General features: G+C 47.5%; 1 protein-coding gene across 4 annotated transcripts in view; it reads right to left on the reverse strand.

The window, feature by feature from the left end:
• cblb (Cbl proto-oncogene B, E3 ubiquitin protein ligase) overlaps nucleotides 1–20397 on the reverse strand; it is a 175281-nt gene that overhangs the window by 37296 nt on the left and 117588 nt on the right. For all 4 annotated transcript variants that reach the window (XR_006831710.1, XM_046297737.1, XM_046297736.1 and 1 more), the window contains one exon: nucleotides 19398–19601. Coding sequence is in view for 3 of the 4 variants with exons in the window: in XM_046297737.1 (XP_046153693.1) it covers nucleotides 19398–19601 (204 nt within the window). In the remaining variant the exon portion in view is untranslated. The remainder of the gene's footprint in view (nucleotides 1–19397; nucleotides 19602–20397) is intronic.

Below are 20397 nucleotides of genomic sequence, written 5' to 3' on the forward strand. Positions count from 1 at the left end.
ACATTTAGACCGTTTCACATTGGCGATAGCAAAGGGCCATTTTCGAGAGGTTCTCGAGAGTTATCGATTTTGGAGAGACAATACTGTTGTGTGAACTTGCGAAATGATCACGTCTTGAGCGCCCCCATCCAGTGTAAAAAGAACTGTGTCAAACGCAATACTCTTACAGTACAAATGGTAATAGCAGAGCAATGTTTTTGAACCAGCTAAAATTGTTTTACCTGAAAGTGCAGTAACAGCCTGTTACATTCTGAAATTGTCACAGTAGCTGCTGTCAGAAGGTTTCACCGAGATACGTAAAACTACGGAAGCCCATATTCACCCACCATTTTTAAAAATGCAGATACTATCTAAAAAAAAATTAGATACGTAAGTCAAAATGCTGAGATAGTAAACGATACAAATAGATTTTTTTTTTAAATTTCTAACATTGTCTGGTCATTTCAGAGGTGGCACAACAAGTACCACAGTGGCTCCAGTCCCTCGACTTCTTGGCACTGACGGAAACATGGATCACCACAGACAACACTGCTACTCCTACTGCTCTCTCTTCGTCCGCCCACGTGTTCTCGCACACCCCGAGAGCGTCTGGTCAGCGGGGTGGTGGCACCGGGATCCTCATCTCTCCCAAGTGGTCATTCTCTCTTTCTCCCCTTACCCATCTGTCTATCGCCTCCTTTGAATTCCATGCTGTCACAGTTACTAGCCCTTTCAAGCTTAACATCCTTATCATTTATCGCCCTCCAGGTTCCCTCGGAGAGTTCATCAATGAGCTTGATGCCTTGATAAGCTCCTTTCCTGAGGACGGCTCACCTCTCACAGTTCTGGGCGACTTTAACCTCCCCACGTCTACCTTTGACTCTTTCCTCTCTGCCTCCTTCTTTCCACTCCTCTCCTCTTTTGACCTCACCCTCTCACCTTCCCCCCTACTCACAAGGCAGGCAATACGCTCGACCTCATCTTTACTAGATGCTGTTCCTCCACTAACCTCATTGCAACTCCCCTCCAAGTCTCCGACCACTGCCTTGTATCCTTTTCCCTCTCGCTCTCATCCAACACCTCCCACACTGCCCCTACTCGGATGGTATCGCGCCGTCCCAACCTTCGCTCTCTCTCCCCCGCTACTCTCTCCTCTTCCATCCTATCATCTCTTCCCTCCGCTCAAACCTTCTCCCACCTATCTCCTGATTCTGCCTCCTCAACCCTCCTCTCCTCCCTCTCTGCATCCCTTGACTCTCTATGTCCCCTATCCTCCAGGCCGGCTCGGTCCTCCCTCCCGCTCCGTGGCTCGATGACTCATTGCGAGCTCACAGAACAGGGCTCCGGGCAGCCGAGCGGAAATGGAGGAAAACTCGCCTCCCTGCGGACCTGGCATCCTTTCACTCCCTCCTCTCTACATTTTCCTCCTCTGTCTCTGCTGCTAAAGCCACTTTCTACCACGCTAAATTCCAAGCATCTGCCTCTAACCCTAGGAAGCTCTTTGCCACCTTCTCCTCCCTCCTGAATCCTCCGCCCCCCTCCTCCCTCTCTGCAGATGACTTCGTCAACCATTTTGAAAAGAAGGTCGACGACATCCGATCCTCGTTTGCTAAGTCAAACGACACCGCTGGTTCTGCTCACACTGCCCTACCCTGTGCTCTGACCTCTTTCTCCCCTCTCTCTCCAGATGAAATCTCGCGTCTTGTGACGGCCGGCCGCCCAACAACCTGCCCGCTTGACCCTATCCCCTCCTCTCTTCTCCAGACCATTTCCGGAGACCTTCTCCCTTACCTCACCTCGCTCATCATCTCATCCCTGACCGCTGGCTACGTCCCTTCCGTCTTCAAGAGAGCGAGAGTTGCACCCCTTCTGAAAAAACCTACACTCGATCCCTCCGATGTCAACAATTACAGACCAGTATCCCTTCTTTCTTTTCTCTCCAAAACTCTTGAACGTGCCGTCCTTGGCCAGCTCTCCCGCTATCTCTCTCTGAATGACCTTCTTGATCCAAATCAGTCAGGTTTCAAGACTAGTCATTCAACTGAGACTGCTCTCCTCTGTATCACGGAGGCGCTCCGCACTGCTAAAGCTAACTCTCTCTCCTCTGCTCTCATCCTTCTAGATCTGTCGGCTGCCTTCGATACTGTGAACCATCAGATCCTCCTCTCCACCCTCTCCGAGTTGGGCATCTCCGGCGCGGCCCACGCTTGGATTGCGTCCTACCTGACAGGTCGCTCCTACCAGGTGGCGTGGCGAGAATCTGTCTCCTCACCACGCGCTCTCACCACTGGTGTCCCCCAGGGCTCTGTTCTTGGCCCTCTCCTATTCTCGCTATACACCAAGTCACTTGGCTCTGTCATAACCTCACATGGTCTCTCTTATCATTGCTATGCAGACGACACACAATTAATCTTCTCCTTTCCCCCTTCTGATGACCAGGTGGCGAATCGCATCTCTGCATGTCTGGCAGACATATCAGTGTGGATGACGGATCACCACCTCAAGCTGAACCTCGGCAAGACGGAGCTGCTCTTCCTCCCGGGGAAGGACTGCCCGTTCCATGATCTCGCCATCACGGTTGACAACTCCATTGTGTCCTCCTCCCAGAGCGCCAAGAACCTTGGCGTGATCCTGGACAACACCCTGTCGTTCTCAACCAACATCAAGGCGGTGGCCCGTTCCTGTAGGTTCATGCTCTACAACATCCGCAGAGTACGACCCTGCCTCACACAGGAAGCGGCGCAGGTCCTAATCCAGGCACTTGTCATCTCCCGTCTGGATTACTGCAACTCGCTGTTGGCTGGGCTCCCTGCCTGTGCCATTAAACCCCTTCAACTCATCCAGAACGCCGCAGCCCGTCTGGTGTTCAACCTTCCCAAGTTCTCTCACGTCACCCCGCTCCTCCATTCTCTCCACTGGCTTCCAGTTGAAGCTCGCATCCGCTACAAGACCATGGTGCTTGCCTACGGAGCTGTGAGGGGAACGGCACCTCAGTACCTCCAGGCTCTGATCAGGCCCTACACCCAAACAAGGGCACTGCGTTCATCCACCTCTGGCCTGCTCGCCTCCCTACCACTGAGGAAGTACAGCTCCCGCTCAGCCCAGTCAAAACTGTTCGCTGCCCTGGCCCCCAATGGTGGAACAAACTCCCTCACGACGCCAGGACAGCGGAGTCAATCACCACCTTCCGGAGACACCTGAAACCCCACCTCTTTAAGGAATACCTAGGATAGGATAAGTAATCCCTCTCACCCCCCCCCTAAGTTTTAGATGCACTATTGTTAAGTGACTGTCCCATTGGATGTCATAAGGTGAATGCACCAATTTGTAAGTCGCTCTGGATAAGAGCGTCTGCTAAATGACTTAAATGTAATGTAAATGGGGAAATGTTTTTCCTGGGGCCCAGAGTTTCTCCTTATCTGGTAACCTAACCTAACCAAGTAAAACTCCAAGTATGTCATAGGAATAAATCACCTGTAAAAAACTGTTTTATACAGGCTGTGATGGGATCAGAATTGTTCTAATGGTTAAAAAAAATCCTGGAAAGGATGAAAACATAAAAATCTAAACAACATTACTTTGTCCCTCTTTCCAACGCTTTTGTGTCAATATTTTTTATAAACCAAGTCAATTGTGGTGGGGCAAATGCCGGCACGCCACATGTTTGCCGGCGGCCCTGCTGTGCTTATTACTTTTACCCTAATAAAGTTAAGCAACCTTTGTGAAGGTTTGGTATGGTATGGCAATTATTAGGCTTAGCTACTGCAGGCCTATGAAGGCAATGCATACTGGCACTCCAACTGACTCTAGTAGTTGAACTTAGCCTCCTGTACGCCTATACAGTGGGGCAAAAAAAGTATTTAGTCAGCCACCAATTGTGCAAGTTCTCCCACTTAAAAAGATGAGAGAGGTCTGTAATTTTCATCATAGGTACACTTCAACTATGGCAGACAAAATGAGAAGAAAACAAATCCAGAAAATCACATTGAAGGATTTTTTATGAATTTATTTGCAAATTATGGTGGAAAATAAGTATTGACATGACAGCCCGCTTGGAGTTTGTCAAAAGGCAACAAAACACTATCAGACCATGAGAAATAAGATTCTATGGTCCGATGAAACCAATATTAAACACTTTGGCCTGAATTCCAAGCGGTGAAGCATGGTGGTGCCAGCATAATGCTGTAGGGATGCTGTAGGGATGATTTTCAGCGGCAGGGACTGAAAGACTAGTCAGGATCGAGGCAAAGATGAACGGAACAAAGTACAGCGAAATCCTTGATGAAAACCTGCTCCAGAGCGCTCAGGACCTCAGACTGGGGGCGAAGGATCACCTTCCAAAAGGACAACGACCCTAATCACACAGCCAAGACAATGCAGGAGTTATCATGACAGGCGAGACCCAGATGCAGACAAAGTAGGCAGATGGTTGGAGTCTTACAATATGTATTAATCCGATAGGGTAAGACAAGAGAATGGTCGTGGACAGGCAAAAAGTTCAGAGTCCAAAAGGTACCAAAGGGCAGGCAGAATCAAGGGCAGGGCAGGCAGGATGATCAGGAAGGTGGAAAAGTAGTTCAGAGTCAGGCAGGGGTCAAAACCGGGAAGACTATAAATAAGAGAATAGAGAAACGATTAGGAGAAAAACATGCTGGTTGACATGACAAACATACAAGACAAACTGGCACAGAGAGACAGGAAACACAGGGATAAGTACACTGGGGAAAATAAGCGACACCTGGAGGGGGTGAAGACAATCACAGGAACAGGTGAAACAGATCAGGGCGTGACAGTTGTGGCTTCAGAACTCTGAATGTCCTTGAGTGGCCTTGTCATGCAGGTGAAAGAGGACCCAAAAGCGACTTGGCGAAAACAGAGTCTTTAATCCAGTAAAGTAAATACAAACAAAAAAAACAACTTTCACTCGAAATGACGAGGACAAACTGGAGACTCGATCTTGAACAGCAGGTGAACAGCAGGTTGCCTCGGGAAGGCACTTGAACCAGACAGACTCAGACACCTGCTCACCACGCAGCATCTGAGGAAAACACGACACGACAGGGCGATACACAATCACAGCACGGTGAATTCTAAACAAGGAACCGACAGGACAGGAACGGAACACAAAGGAAGAAATAGGGACTCTAATCAGGGGAAAGGATCGGGAACAGGTGTGGGAAGACTAAATGATTGATTAGGGGAATAGGAACAGCTGGGAGCAGGAACGGAACGATAGAGAGAAGAGAGAGCGAGAGAGTGAGAGAGGGAGGGGAGAGAGAGGGATAGAAAGAGGGAAAGAACCTAATAAGACCAGCAGAGGGAAACGAATAGAATGGGGAGCACAGGGACAAGACATGATAATAAATGACAAACATGACAGTACCCCCACTCACCGAGCGCCTCCTGGCGCACTCGAGGAGGAATCCTGGCGGCAACGGAGGAAATCATCAATGAGTGAACGGTCCAGCACGTCCCGAGACGGAACCCAACTCCTCTCCTCAGGACCGTAACCCTCCCAATCCACTAAGTATTGGTGACCCCGTCCCCGAGAACGCATGTCCATGATCTTATGTACCTTGTAAATAGGTGCGCTCTCGACAAGGACGGGAGGGGGAGGGAAGACGAACGGGGTGCGAAGAAAGGGCTTAACACAGGAGACATGGAAGACAGGATGGACGCGACGAAGATGTCGCGGAAGAAGCAGTCGCACAGCGACAGGATTGACGACCTGGGAGACACGGAACGGACCAATGAACCGCGGAGTCAACTTACGAGAAGCTGTCGTAAGAGGAAGGTTGCGAGTGGAAAGCCACACTCTCTGGCCGCAACAATACCTTGGACTCTTAATCCTGCGTTTATTGGCGGCTCTCACAGTCTGTGCCCTGTAACGGCAAAGTGCAGACCTCACCCTCCTCCAGGTGCGCTCACAACGTTGGACAAACGCTTGAGCGGAGGGAACGCTGGACTCGGCAAGCTGGGATGAGAACAGAGGAGGCTGGTAACCCAGACTACTCTGAAACGGAGATAACCCGGTAGCAGACGAAGGAAGCGAATTGTGAGCGTATTCTGCCCAGGGGAGCTGTTCTGCCCAAGACGCAGGGTTTCTGAAAGAAAGGCTGCGTAGTATGCGACCAATCGTCTGATTGGCCCTCTCTGCTTGACCGTTAGACTGGGGATGAAACCCGGAAGAGAGACTGACGGACGCACCAATCAAACGACAGAACTCCCTCCAAAACTGTGACGTGAATTGCGGGCCTCTGTCTGAAACGGCGTCTAACGGGAGGCCATGAATTCTGAATACATTCTCAATAATGATTTGTGCCGTCTCCTTAGCGGAAGGAAGTTTAGCGAGGGGAATGAAATGTGCCGCCTTAGAGAACCTATCGACAACCGTAAGAATCACAGTCTTCCCCGCAGACAAAGGCAGACCGGTAATGAAGTCTAAGGCGATGTGAGACCATGGTCGAGAAGGAATGGGGAGCGGTCTGAGACGACCGGCAGGAGGAGAGTTACCCGACTTAGTCTGCGCGCAGTCCGAACAAGCAGCCACGAAACGGCGCGTGTCACGCTCCTGAGTCGGCCACCAAAAGCGCTGGCGAATAGACGCAAGAGTGCCTCGAACACCGGGATGACCAGCTAACTTGGCAGAGTGAGCCCACTGAAGAACAGCCAGACGAGTGGAAACAGGAACGAAAAGGAGGTTACTAGGACAAGCGCGCGGCGACGCAGTGTGCGTGAGTGCTTGCTTAACCTGTCTTTCAATTCCCCAGACTGTTAACCCGACAACACGCCCATAAGGAAGAATCCCCTCGGGATCAGTAGAAGCCACAGAAGAACTAAACAGACGGGATAAGGCATCAGGCTTGGTGTTCTTGCTACCCGGACGGTAAGAAATCACAAACTCGAAACGAGCGAAAAACAACGCCCAACGAGCTTGACGGGCATTAAGTCGTTTGGCAGAACGGATGTACTCAAGGTTCTTATGGTCTGTCCAAACGACAAAAGGAACGGTCGCCCCCTCCAACCACTGTCGCCATTCGCCTAGGGCTAAGCGGATGGCGAGCAGTTCACGGTTACCCACATCATAGTTGCGCTCAGATGGCGACAGGCGATGAGAAAAATAAGCGCAAGGATGAACCTTATCGTCAGACTGGAAGCGCTGGGATAGAATGGCTCCCACGCCTACCTCTGAAGCGTCAACCTCGACAATGAATTGTCTAGTGACGTCAGGAGTAACGAGGATAGGAGCGGACGTAAAACGTTCTTTTAGAAGATCAAAAGCTCCTGGGCGGAACCAGACCACTTAAAACACGTCTTGACAGAAGTAAGAGCTGTGAGAGGGGCAGCAACTTGACCGAAATTACGAATGAAACGCCGATAGAAATTAGCGAAACCTAAAAACGCTGCAACTCGACACGTGACCTTGGAACGGGCCAATCACTGACAGCTTGGACCTTAGCGGAATCCATCTGAATGCCTTCAGCGGAAATAACGGAACCGAGAAAAGTAACGGAGGAGACATGAAAAGAGCACTTCTCAGCCTTTACGTAGAGACAATTCTCTAAAAGGCGCTGTAGAACACGTCGAACGTGCTGAACATGAATCTCGAGTGACGGAGAAAAAATCAGGATATCGTCAAGATAGACAAAAACAAAGATGTTCAGCATGTCTCTCAGAACATCATTAACTAATGCCTGAAAAACAGCTGGCGCATTGGCGAGACCGAACGGCAGAACCCGGTACTCAAAATGCCCTAACGGAGTGTTAAACGCCGTTTTCCACTCGTCCCCCTCTCTGATGCGCACGAGATGGTAAGCGTTACGAAGGTCCAACTTAGTAAAGCACCTGGCTCCCTGCAGAATCTCGAAGGCTGATGACATAAGGGGAAGCGGATAACGATTCTTAACCGTTATGTCATTCAGCCCTCGATAATCCACGCAGGGGCGCAGAGTACCGTCCTTCTTCTTAACAAAAAAGAACCCCGCCCCGGCCGGAGAGGAAGAAGGCACTATGGTACCGGCGTCAAGAGACACAGACAAATAATCCTCGAGAGCCTTACGTTCGGGAGCCGACAGAGAGTATAGTCTACCCCGAGGAGGAGTGGTCCCCGGAAGGAGATCAATACTACAATCATACGACCGGTGAGGAGGAAGGGAGTTGGCTCGGGACCGACTGAAGACCGTGCGCAGATCATGATATTCCTCCGGCACTCCTGTCAAATCGCCAGGTTCCTCCTGAGAAGTAGGGACAGAAGAAACGGGAGGGATGGCAGACATTAAACACTTCACATGACAAGAAACGTTCCAGGATAGGATAGAATTACTAGACCAATTAATAGAAGGGTTATGACATACTAGCCAGGGATGACCCAAAACAACAGGTGTAAACGGTGAACGAAAAATCAAAAAGAAATAGTCTCACTGTGGTTACCAGATACTGTGAGGGTTAAAGGTAGTGTCTCAAATCTGATACTGGGAAGATGACTACCATCTAAGGCGAACATGGGCGTAGGCTTCTCTAACTCTCTGAAAGGAATGTCATGTTTCCGAACCCATGCTTCGTCCATGAAACAACCCTCAGCCCCAGAGTCTATCAAGGCACTACATGTAGCACCCGAACCGGTCCAGCGTAGATGGACCGACAAAGTAGTACATGATTTTGATGGAGAGACTTGAGTAGTTGCGCTCACCTGTAGCCCTCCGCTTACAGATGAGCTCTGGCTTTTACTGGACATGAATTAACAAAATGTCCAGCAACTCCGCAATAGAGGCACAGGCGGTTGGTGATCCTCCGTTCCCTCTCCTTAGTCGAGATGCGAATCCCTCCCAGCTGCATGGGCTCAGACTCTGAGCCAGAGGAGGGAGATGGTTGCGATGCGGAGCAGGGAGCCACCGTTGATGCGAGCTCTCTTCCACGAGCCCGGTGACGAAGATCTACCCGTCGTTCTATGCGGATGGCGAGAGCAATCAAAGAGTCCACATCTGAAGGAACCTCCCGGGAGAGAATCTCATCCTTAACCACTGCGTGGAGTCCCTCCAGAAAACGAGCGAGCAGCGCCGGCTCGTTCCACTCACTAGAGGCAGCAAGAGTGCGAAACTCAATAGAATAATCCGTTATGGACCGTTCACCTTGGCATAAGGAAGCCAGGGCCCTAGAAGCCTCCCTACCAAAAACTGAACGGTCAAAAACCCGAATCATCTCCTCTTTAAAGTTCTGGAACTTGTTAGAGCAATCAGCCCTTGCCTCCCAGATAGCTGTGCCCCATTCTCGAGCCCGGCCAGTAAGGAGTGAAATGACGTAAGCAACCCGAGCTCTCTCTCTAGAGTATGTGTTGGGTTGGAGAGAGAACACAATCTCACACTGCGTGAGAAAGGAGCGGCACTCAGTGGGCTGCCCGGAGTAGCAAGGTGGGTTATTAACCCTAGGTTCTGGAGGCTCGGCAGGCCAGGAAGTAACAGGTGGCACGAGACGTAGACTCTGGAACTGTCCAGAGAGGTCGGAAACCTGAGCGGCCAGGTTCTCCACGGCATGGCGAGCAGCAGACAATTCCTGCTCGTGTCTGCCGAGCATGGCTCCTTGGATCTCGACGGCAGTGTAACGAGCGTCTGAAGTCGCTGGGTCCATTCCTTGGTCGGTTCCTTCTGTCATGCAGGTGAAAGAGGACCCAAAAGCGACTTGGCGAAAACAGAGTCTTTAATCCAGTAAAGTAAATACAAACAAAAAAACAACTTTCACTCGAAATGACGAGGACAAACTGGAGACTCGATCTTGAACAGCAGGTGAACAGCAGGTTGCCTCGGGAAGGCACTTGAACCAGACAGACTCAGACACCTGCTCACCACGCAGCATCTGAGGAAAACACGACACGACAGGGCGATACACAATCACAGCACGGTGAATTCTAAACAAGGAACCGACAGGACAGGAACGGAACACAAAGGAAGAAATAGGGACTCTAATCAGGGGAAAGGATCGGGAACAGGTGTGGGAAGACTAAATGATTGATTAGGGGAATAGGAACAGCTGGGAGCAGGAACGGAACGATAGAGAGAAGAGAGAGCGAGAGAGTGAGAGAGGGAGGGGGAGAGAGAGGGATAGAAAGAGGGAAAGAACCTAATAAGACCAGCAGAGGGAAACGAATAGAATGGGGAGCACAGGGACAAGACATGATAATAAATGACAAACATGACAGGCCTGGACAGAGCCTGGACTTGAACATTTCTGGAGATTTAATACATTTAAAAAATTGGGAAAAGGCACTGTATATACACACAGACACTCTCACACAAAACCCACACACATGCTGTCACGTTCGCTGGAATAATTATTATATTTATTTTAAAACGCACAAAACAAAAAAGAAAGGAAGAAACGAAACAAACAACGAACCGTAACAACAGAGGTGCTACGTGCACTAACTCAAAACCATATCCCATAAAACAAAGGTGGAAAAAATGCTTCTTAAATAAGATCCCCAATTAGAGACAACGATAGCCAGCTTCCTCTAAGTGGGAATCATACCAAACACCAACATAGAAAAACTAAACTAGAACCCCACATAGAAAATAATAACTAGAAAACCCCCCAGTCACGCCCTGATCTACTATACCATAGAAAAACAAAGGCTCTCTATGGTCAGGGTGTGACAGTGCCTCCCCCAAAGGTGCGGACTCCGGCCGCAAAACCTGAAACAAATGGGGAGGGTAGGGGGGTGATTAGTATCGGTGGCGGCTCTGGGGCAGGTCGTGGCCCCCACTCAGCTTGTGGATCCGCCAGCATCGGGGGCGGCTCTGGTGCGGGATGAAGTACCCGCTCAGCTCGCGGATCCGCCAGCATCGGGGGCGGCTCTGGTGCGGGACGAAGAACACGCTCATCCCACGGATCTGCCAGCATCGGGGGCGGCTCTGGTGCGGGATGAAGAACCCGCTCATCCCATGGATCCATGGAAAACTGTGCCTGGACTGGACCTAGGTGCAGAAGAAGACTCTGCCCTTGGAGCTGGACTGGACGCCGGGCTTAGACTGGTTATCGGCGCAGGGTTAGGCTCCGGCCATGGAGCTGGAAGTTCCGGACTGTTGACCGTCGCAGGAGGTTCCGGACTGTTGACCGTCGCAGGAGGTTCCGGACCGTGGACCGTCTCAGGAGGTTCCAGACCATGGACCGTCTCAGGAGGTTCCGGATCATGGACCATCTCAGGAGGTTCCGGACTGTGGACCGTCTCAGGAGGTTCTGGGCTGTAGACCGTCTCAGGAGGTTCCGGATCATGGACCATCTCAGGAGGTTCCGGACTCTGGACCGTCTCAGGAGGTTCTGGGCTGTAGACCGTCTCAGGAGGTTCCGGACCGAGGACCGTCTCAGGAGGCTCCGGACCGTGGACCGTCTCAGGAGGTTCCGGACCGTGGACCGTCTCAGGAGGTTCCGGATCGTGGACCATCTCAGGAGGTTCCGGACTGTGGACCGTCTCAGGAGGTTTTGGGCTGTGGACCGTCTCAGGAGGTTCCGGACCGTGGACCGTCTCAGGAGGTTCCGGATCGTGGACCATCTCAGGAGGTTCCGGACCGTGGACCGTCTCAGGAGGTTCCGGACCGTGGACCGTCTCAGGAGGTTCCGGACTGTGGAACGTCGCTGGAGGACCCGGACTGTGAAACGTCGCTGGAAGCTCTGGACTGTGAACCGTCGCCGGAAGCTCTAGACTGTGAACCGTCGCCGGAAGCTCTGGACTGGGGACCGTCGCTGGAAGCTCTGGACTGGGGACCATCGCCGGAAGCTCTGGACTTGGGACTGTCGCCTGAAGCTCTGGAATGGGGAGGCGCACTGGAGGCCTGATGCTTGGGGCCGGCACAGGTCGCACCGAACTGGGAAGGCGCACTGGAGGCCTAGTGTGTGAAGCCGGCACAGGTGGCGCCAGACTGGTGACACACACTTCAGGGAGAGTGCGAGGAGCAGGCACAGGACGCACCGGACTGGGAAGGTGCACTGGAGGCCTAGTGCATGAAGCCGGCACAGGTGGCGCCAGACTGGTGACACGCACTCCAGGGCGAGTGCGGGGAGCAGGCACAGGACGTACCTGACTGGGGACACGCACTTCAAGGAGAGTGCGAGGAGCAGGCACAGGACGTACCTGACTGGGGACACGCACTTCAGGGAGCGTGCGAGGAGCAGGCACAGGACGTACCTGACTGGGAATACGCACTTCAAGGAGAGTGCGAGGAGCAGGCATAGGACGTACCAGACTGAGGAAACGCACTTCAGGGAGAGTGCAAGGAGGAGACACATGACGCACCGGACTGGAGAGGTGCACTTGAGGCCAGAAAGCGTGGAACCGGCACAGGTTGCACCAGACTGCTAACTGGACCCTCTGGTCAGATGTTGAGCATAATACACTTGCACAACATCTCTCTCATCTCACTCTCTCCCAACTACGCCATTGCCTCCCTGACAGTCTCTGGCTCTTCCCTCTGCTCAGCCGCCAGCTCCATGTGCCTCCACCTCAAAAAACGTCCTTGGGCTTTCTGTAGCCACAAACCCTGTCGTCGTCGCTGTCCTCCATAATCTCTTTCCGTCTGTCGCCAAGGAAGGGTTTCGCATCTCCCCATCACTTCTTTCCATGTCCAGAAATCCTTCCCTCTTTGGGCACGCTGCTAGGCCCTGGTTTGATGGGATATTCTGTCACGTTCGCTGGAATAATTATCGGACCAAACTGCAGCGCGATATGGTTTCCACATAATATTTATTTTAAAATGGGTGTGTACATATGCAAGTCTTCGTTGAGCATTTATTCCTTTTTCTATTTTTTCTATTTTAGCTCTCTGCATTGTTGGCAAGTCCCACATGTTGCTTAGTCTACACAAGTTGCTTACGATGCATGTGACAAATACAATTTTATTTCATTCTTGTGTATTTTATTCTTGGTGTTATTATTTTTATTTGTATCATTATTTTTCAACAACTTTCTGTCCCTCTAATCAGGGGAATGGGACCCCAGGTGTGTGTATGTGGATTCTCTGACCAAATTATTTTCGAAAAATGTCATTCCTGAAGAACGTGTCTCAACTCCTGAAGTAGTTGTGAAACAAAGATCTATCTAAAAATCAAATCTAGAGTCGGCTTTCTATTTCGCAACAAAGCCTCCTTCACTCACGCCGCCAAACTTACACTAGTAAAACTGACTATCCTACCAATCCTCGACTTCGACGATGTCATCTACAAAATAGCTTCCAATACTCTACTCAGCAAACTGGATGCAGTTTATCACAGTGTCATCCGTTTAGTTACTAAAGCACCTTATACCACCCACCGCTGCGACCTGTATGCTCGAGTCGGCTGGCCCTCACTACATATTTGTCGCCAGACCCACTGGCTCCAGGTCATCTACAAGTCCATGCTTGGTAAAGCTCCGCCTTGTCTCAGTTCTCTGATCACGATGGCAGCACCTACCCGTAGCACGCGCTCCAGCAGGTGTATCTCACTGATCATCCCTAAAGCCAATACCTCATTTGGCCGCCTTTCCTTCCAGTTCTCTGCTGCCTGTGACTGGAACAAATTGCAAAAATCGTTGAAGTTGGAGACTCTTATCTCCCTCGCCAACTTTAAACATCTGCTATCAGAGCAGCTAACCGATCGCTGCAGCTGTACATAGTCCATCGGTAAATAGCCCACCCAATTTACCTAACTCATCCCCATACTGTTTTTATTTATTTACTTTTCTGCACTTTTGCACACCAGTATCTCTACCTGCACATGACCATCTGACCATTTATCACTCCAGTGTTAATCTGCTAAATTGTAATTATTCGCCTACCTCCTCGTGCCGTTTGCACACAATGTATATTGACTCTTTTTTTTGTTATTTTTTTTCTACTGTGTTATTGACTTGTTTATTGTTTACTCCATGTGTAACTCTGTTTTGTTGTCTGTTCACACTGCTATGTCTTATCTTGGCCAGGTCGCAGTTGTAAATTAGAACTTGTTCTCAACTAGCCTACCTGGTTAAATAAAGGTGAAAAATACAAATGTAATCCGGAGATAGGTGTTTTCTCCATCTCCTTAGCTATCATACTCGAATTCCATTGATTTCAAAACTCAGAAAGTGGAGAGCAACACTTTTCTAGGCGATACATAAAAAAAGCTGCGTTAAACAGGATTACCTACCAGCTCAAATACACAGAAGCGTGGCAGACCAATCCAAACTCATCTTTCGGCATGTCCAGCCCACTCATTATCTCAGCCAATCATGGCTGGCGGGAAGGTTGCCAACTAGGCTCGTAATGAAAGAATTGTATTTGTATTTACAGATGGCATACAAGTTGGTTATTAATCTCTTGAGACTAGGGGGCAGTATTTTGATGTTTGGGTGAAAAACATGCCCAAATGAAACTGCCTATTTCTCAGGACCAGAAGCTAGAATATGCATATAATTGGCAGATTAGGTTAGAAAACACTCTAAAGTTACCACAACTGTCAAAATATTGGGGCTTGGAGCAGACATTTTTTCTCTCTCTCCTATTGAAAAAGCTACGGTCCGGTTTATATATTATCGATTATTTATTGTAAAAACAACCTGAGGATTGATTATAAAAAATGTTTGACATGTTTCTACAAACTTTACGGATACTATTTGGAATTTTCGTCTGCCCGTCGTGGCCTGCACGCCCCTGTGAATTACTCAACAAAACGCATCAACCAAATGGAGGTTTTTGGATATAAAAATAATCTTTATTGAACAAAACAAACATTTATTGTGTAATTGGGAATCTCGTGAGTGCAAACATCTGAAGATCATCAAAGGTAAGCGATTCATTTTATTGCTTTTCTGACTTTCGTGACCATCTACTTTGCTGCTAGCTGTTTGTAATGTTTTGTCTGCTGAGAGAGCTGTGCTCACATAAATGCTTGGTTTGCTTTCGTTGTCAAGCTTTTTTTAAATCTGACATGCCAGGTATATTAACCTCTTGCTTCTACCTGGCATGCAGGCGTCCCATCTAGAGCTCTGGAAATGCAAATGCGCTACGCTAAATGCTAATAGTATTAGTTAAAACTCAAACGTTCATTAAAATACACATGCAGGGTATTGAATTAAAGCTACACTCGTTGTGAATCCAGGCAACAAGTCAGATTTTTAAAATGCTTTTCGGCGAAAGCATGAGAAGCTATTATCTGATAGCATGTAACACCACAAAAGACCCGCAGGGGACGTAAACAAAATAATTAGCATATTCGGCGCTACACAAACCGCACAATAAAATATAAAACATTCATTACCTTTGACCATCTTCTTTGTTGGCACTCCTAGATGTCCCATAATCACTATTGGGTCTTTTTTCGATTAAATCGGTCCATATATAGCCTAGATATCGTTCTATGTAGACTGTGTGATAAATGAAAAAAAATAGCGTTTCATAACGTAACGTCATTTTTTTAAATTCAAAAAGTCGACGATAAACTTTCACAAAACACTTTGAAATACTTTTGTAATGCAACATTAGGTATTAGTAAACGTTAATAAGCGATCAAATTAATCACGAGACGAAGTGTTTTCTATAGGGATCCATCTTGAAATACTGTCCGTCTATTTCTCAACCAAAATATCCGGTCGGAGACCGGAAGAAATGGGCTGTCTCTTGTTCGTTTGACCAAGAAACAAATCCTAGGCAAATGACAAGACTGTTGACATCGTGTGGAAGCTGTAGGTACTGCAACCTCAGCCATATTTAATGTCTTTCGCCCATAACAATGGGTTGAAGCGGCGGATGGATATATTTTTCCACTTTCAGTGATCAGATTTTCCTGCACTTTTCAATGAAACGCACGTTATGTTAAAGCCACAGCCGTGATTTAACCAGTTTTATAAACGTCCGAGTGTTTTCTATCCACACATACTAATCATATGCATATACTATATTCCTGGCCTGAGTAGCAGGGCGCTGAAATGTTGCGCGATTTTTAACAGAATGTTCGAAAAAGTATAGGGTAGACTGAAGAGGTTTACAACAAGCTAAGCTGTGTTTTGGTATATTGCACTTGTGATTTCATGAAAATGAAATGTTTTTTGTCATTTAATTTGAATTTGGCACTCTGCAATTCAGAGGATGTCGACGAAAATGATCCCGCTAAAGCGATCGGTGCTCCAAGAGGTATTTTAAGACACATGGAAGTTCACATGTTCGAGAAGGCATTTCTGCCCCCAAAAATGTTTTTGTTTAAAAAAAGCTACGTTCAAACTGCTCTCCTGTTAAGTAGTGACCCGCAACATACGAATAGTTTCCTGAAACGGGTCACATATATGTTGGTAATGGTTGACAGTTACTCCAAATGGATTGAGGTTTTCCCCGGGTCAAACACTTTCTTACAAAAAGCTAGTAATGTCTCTGTACCACAGAATGTATCAGATTGTTGGGTATGTGGATTGTTACCAGACAGTGCTGAGACTATTATGTCATGCGGACCAAAGCAGGTAACCTTAGACAGAGAAAAGGATAACGTAAAGGATAACGTGTTTTATATGAAGAAGTGTACAGTCGTGGCCAAAAGTTTTGAGAATGACACAAATATTCATTTTCACGAAGCCTGCTGCCTCAGTTTGTATGATGGCAATTTGCATATACTCCAGAATGTTATGAAGACTGATCAGATGATTTGCAATTAATTGCAAAGTCTCTCTTTGCCATGCAAATGAACTAAATCCCCCCAAAAAAATTCCACTGCATTTCAGCCCTGCCACAAAAGGACCAGCTGACATCATGTCTGTGATTCTCTCGTTAACACAGGTGTGAGTGTTGACGAGGACACGGCTGGAGATCACTGTCATGCTGATTGAGTTCGAATAACATACTGGGAGCTTCAAAAGGAAGGTGGGGTGCATGGAATCATTGTTCTTCCTCTGTCAACCATGATTACCTGGAAGGAAACACGTGCCGTCATTATTGCTTTGCACAAAAAGGGCTTCACAGGCAAGGATATTGCTGCCAGTAAGATTGCACCTAAATCAACTATTTATCGGATCATCAAGAATTTCAAGGAGAGTGGTTCAATTGTTGTGAAGAAGGCTTCAGGGCACCCAAGAAAGTCCAGCAAACGCCAGGACTATCTCCTAAAGTTGATTCAGCTGCGGGATCGGGGCACCACCAGTACAGAGCTTGCTCAGGAATGGCAGCAGGCAGGTGTGAGTGCTTCTGCACGCACAGTGAGGTGAAGACTTTTGGAGGATGGCCTGGTGTCAAGAAGGGGAGCAAAGAAGCCACTTCTCTCTAGAAAAAAACATCAGGGACAGACTGATATTCTGCAAATGGTACAGGGATTGGACTGCTGAGGACTGGGGTAAAATCATTTTCTCTGATGAATCCCCTTTCCGATTGTTTGGGGCATCCAGAAAAAAGCTTGTCCGGAGAAGAAAAGTTGAGCACTACCATCAGTCCTGTGTCATGCCAACAGTAAAGCATCCTGAGACCGTTCATGTGTCGGGTAGCTTCTCAGCCAAGGGAGCAGACTCACTCACAATTTTGTCTAAGAACACAGCCATGAATAAAGAATGGTACCAACACATCCTCCGAGAGCAACTTCTCTCAACCATCCAGGAACAGTTTGGTGACGAACAATGCCTTTTCCAGCATGATGGAGCACCTTGCCATGAGGCAAAATTGATAACTAAGTTGCTCGGGGAACAAAATATCAATATTTTGGGTCATGGCCAGGAAACTCCCCAGACCTTAATCCCATTGAGAACTTGTGGTCAATCCTCAAGAGGCGGGTGTACAAACAAAAACCCACAAATTCTGACAAACTCCAAGCATTAATTATGGAAGAATGGGCTGCCATCAGTCAGGATGTGGCCCAGAAGTTAATTGACAGCATGCCAGGGCGGATTGCAGAGGACTTGAAAAAGAAGGGTCAACACTGCAAATATTGACTCTTTGCATCAACCTCATGTAATTGTCAATAAAAGCCTTTGACACGTATGAAATGCTTGTAATTATACTTCAGTATTCCAGAGTAACATCTGACAAAAATATCTAAAGACACTGAAGCAGAAAACTTTGTGAAAATTAATAGTGTCATTCTCAAAACTTTTGGCAATGACTGTATTGCTGTTATTGTTTTGTTTGTGGGATCCTGAGTGGAGCAGCGGTCTAAGACACTGCATTGCAGTGCTAGAGGCATCACTACAGACCCAGGTTTGATCCTGGGCTGTATCACAACTGGCGGTGATTGGGAGTTCCATATGGGTGGCTCACAATTTTCCCAGCGTCGTCTTGTTTAGTGGAGGGTGTGGCTGGGGTAGGCCGTCATTGTAAATAAGAATTTGTTTTTAACTGACTTGCCTAGTTAAATAACTAATTGAACTGATCATAAAACGCAGAAAGGAGATGTAGCCTACACACAACAGCTGGCTGGGCTGGACAGTTTTCTCCAGTGGATTTCTATTCCTTCATTACTACTGATATGTGATTAAGGTAGAGGGTGCTGCGAGTTTCCCTTCGCGAGGGTGGAGACTTTGCCAACTGGAACTCCAGGTTTCTAACACGTATGGACCCAGAACTTAATCATACAGCTGACCAAATGACTCAATATTTTAGTTCTGGGTTAACCAAGATTAGACTGATCTAAAGAGTGACTGCAATCCACACTTTGGTTTTGGTAGAAAAGTCACAGTCAAGAAACACTTATGTTAGCATTTTTGGACTAAAACATTGTTTTACTCAGCATTAAGGGTGTCTGAAGTTACAAATCACACTATTACAACAGTGTGACTGTTTAGGAATAAAAGCAAAGACATCCTCTGTATTGTATGCTTATTGTTTAACCATTGATATGTTCAAGGGGACATTTTGAGACCTTTAGGAGCATCAGTTACTGCTTGAATGTCTACCAATGGCATATCCATAATTTTGTATGAAATTACACTGGTCATTGAAAACAAGAATTTCGCTACACCCGCAAAAACATCTGATAACCATGTGTGTGTGACCAATAAAATTTGATTTGATTTAAATATCCCACACTTTAGATGAGGCCACACAAAAAGACTTGACTAATGACTAGTTAGTAAATGGTTTATAATGTAAGGATCTATATAAAACATCTTATTAATGATCTTATGAATAATTCGTAAATACTTTTAAAGGTTGTTTATGTGTGAATAACTACGTTACTGGCATTTACCAATGTGGGAGTAAGGATTAATACATGATAAAGAAACGATTTACTAATAAATTATAAATACTTTATTACGTGAAATTGTTATGAAGCGCTACCTTGATTTTTAAATCCTCTATAATGTTTTGTGTGTGTATTTTGTTGTACTCACATGGCTGAGGCAACTCTATATGTATTTTATATTTTTCAAATAAATAAATTAATTCACACAATTACGGAGTATAATGATTGACTAAAAGTGATAGTAAATGAAGAGTGTGAAGTACCTTCCTGATGGAGGCCAGTCTGTTCATGACCAGAAAGTCCTCTCTATCCTCGTCCAGGTCGTCCAGGTCGAGCATAGGCAAGCTAAAGTCATCCAGGAAGAAGCACTTAGCCCCTGTGTTGCGCGGGTCAAAAGGGTCCACGATGATAGGCTCTGTGCCTTTGATCTCACACCGGCAGAAAGGGCACCCTTGTCCGTCCGACTCCTGTCGAGAAACACACATCAAGCTTTAGTACATTTGCAGCTAAAAGATGCACTGTAGTATATAGGCCTACATACATAAGTAAGTAAATGAATCAAACATTCAAATAAATGCAATCCCACATACACATGCCCAGAAACTATACACATTCAGGCATACAACACACACGCACGGACGCTGTGGGATCTAAAGCAAGAGAGGCAATTGTAGACAGCTGGGACACATGGTTTCATTCAGAAGAACCTGTAGGCCTTGGTAAGACATCTTTCCTTTCCCCCCTTAAAAAGAGCACTGGCAGAGTAAAGTGAAGACATGCACACACATTAAGAAGGAAGCTATTTTGACAATCTACAAGCCTCAGTGCCCCGAATACAGATTTCACATGGCAGAGGAAAACAATCAGCACTAAAAATAAATAAATAAAATGCTTCCATCTTTCATGATGAGGTTTCCCTCTGTTTCAACTTTAGTGAATCAAAGGCAGGCGATATTTACAAGAACAAAAGCCTGATTGTGGCAGACATATATCTGGTTGGGGACTTGCGAAAGGCATCAAAGCATTTTTGGAAACCAATCCTAATTAGAGTGGGAGGCTGGTCAGGCTCACTGACACTGTATAAAAATCCCCTGTCCTCAGAAACTGGCCTCCCGTGAGCCTGTCCATCCACGGACACATTTTACGCAGGCAGCCCTAAAGACACATTCAGCATCGGCTGACAACGCAACACATTGTTTCTGATAGTATAGATTCCCTGGTTTCTCCAAAATTCTGGTTGGAGGATTCCAGTGGTGTAAAGTA

The sequence above is a fragment of the Oncorhynchus gorbuscha genome, linkage group LG14, assembly GCF_021184085.1.
Source record: "Oncorhynchus gorbuscha isolate QuinsamMale2020 ecotype Even-year linkage group LG14, OgorEven_v1.0, whole genome shotgun sequence".
In the NCBI taxonomy this organism is placed as follows: Eukaryota; Metazoa; Chordata; class Actinopteri; order Salmoniformes; family Salmonidae; genus Oncorhynchus; species Oncorhynchus gorbuscha.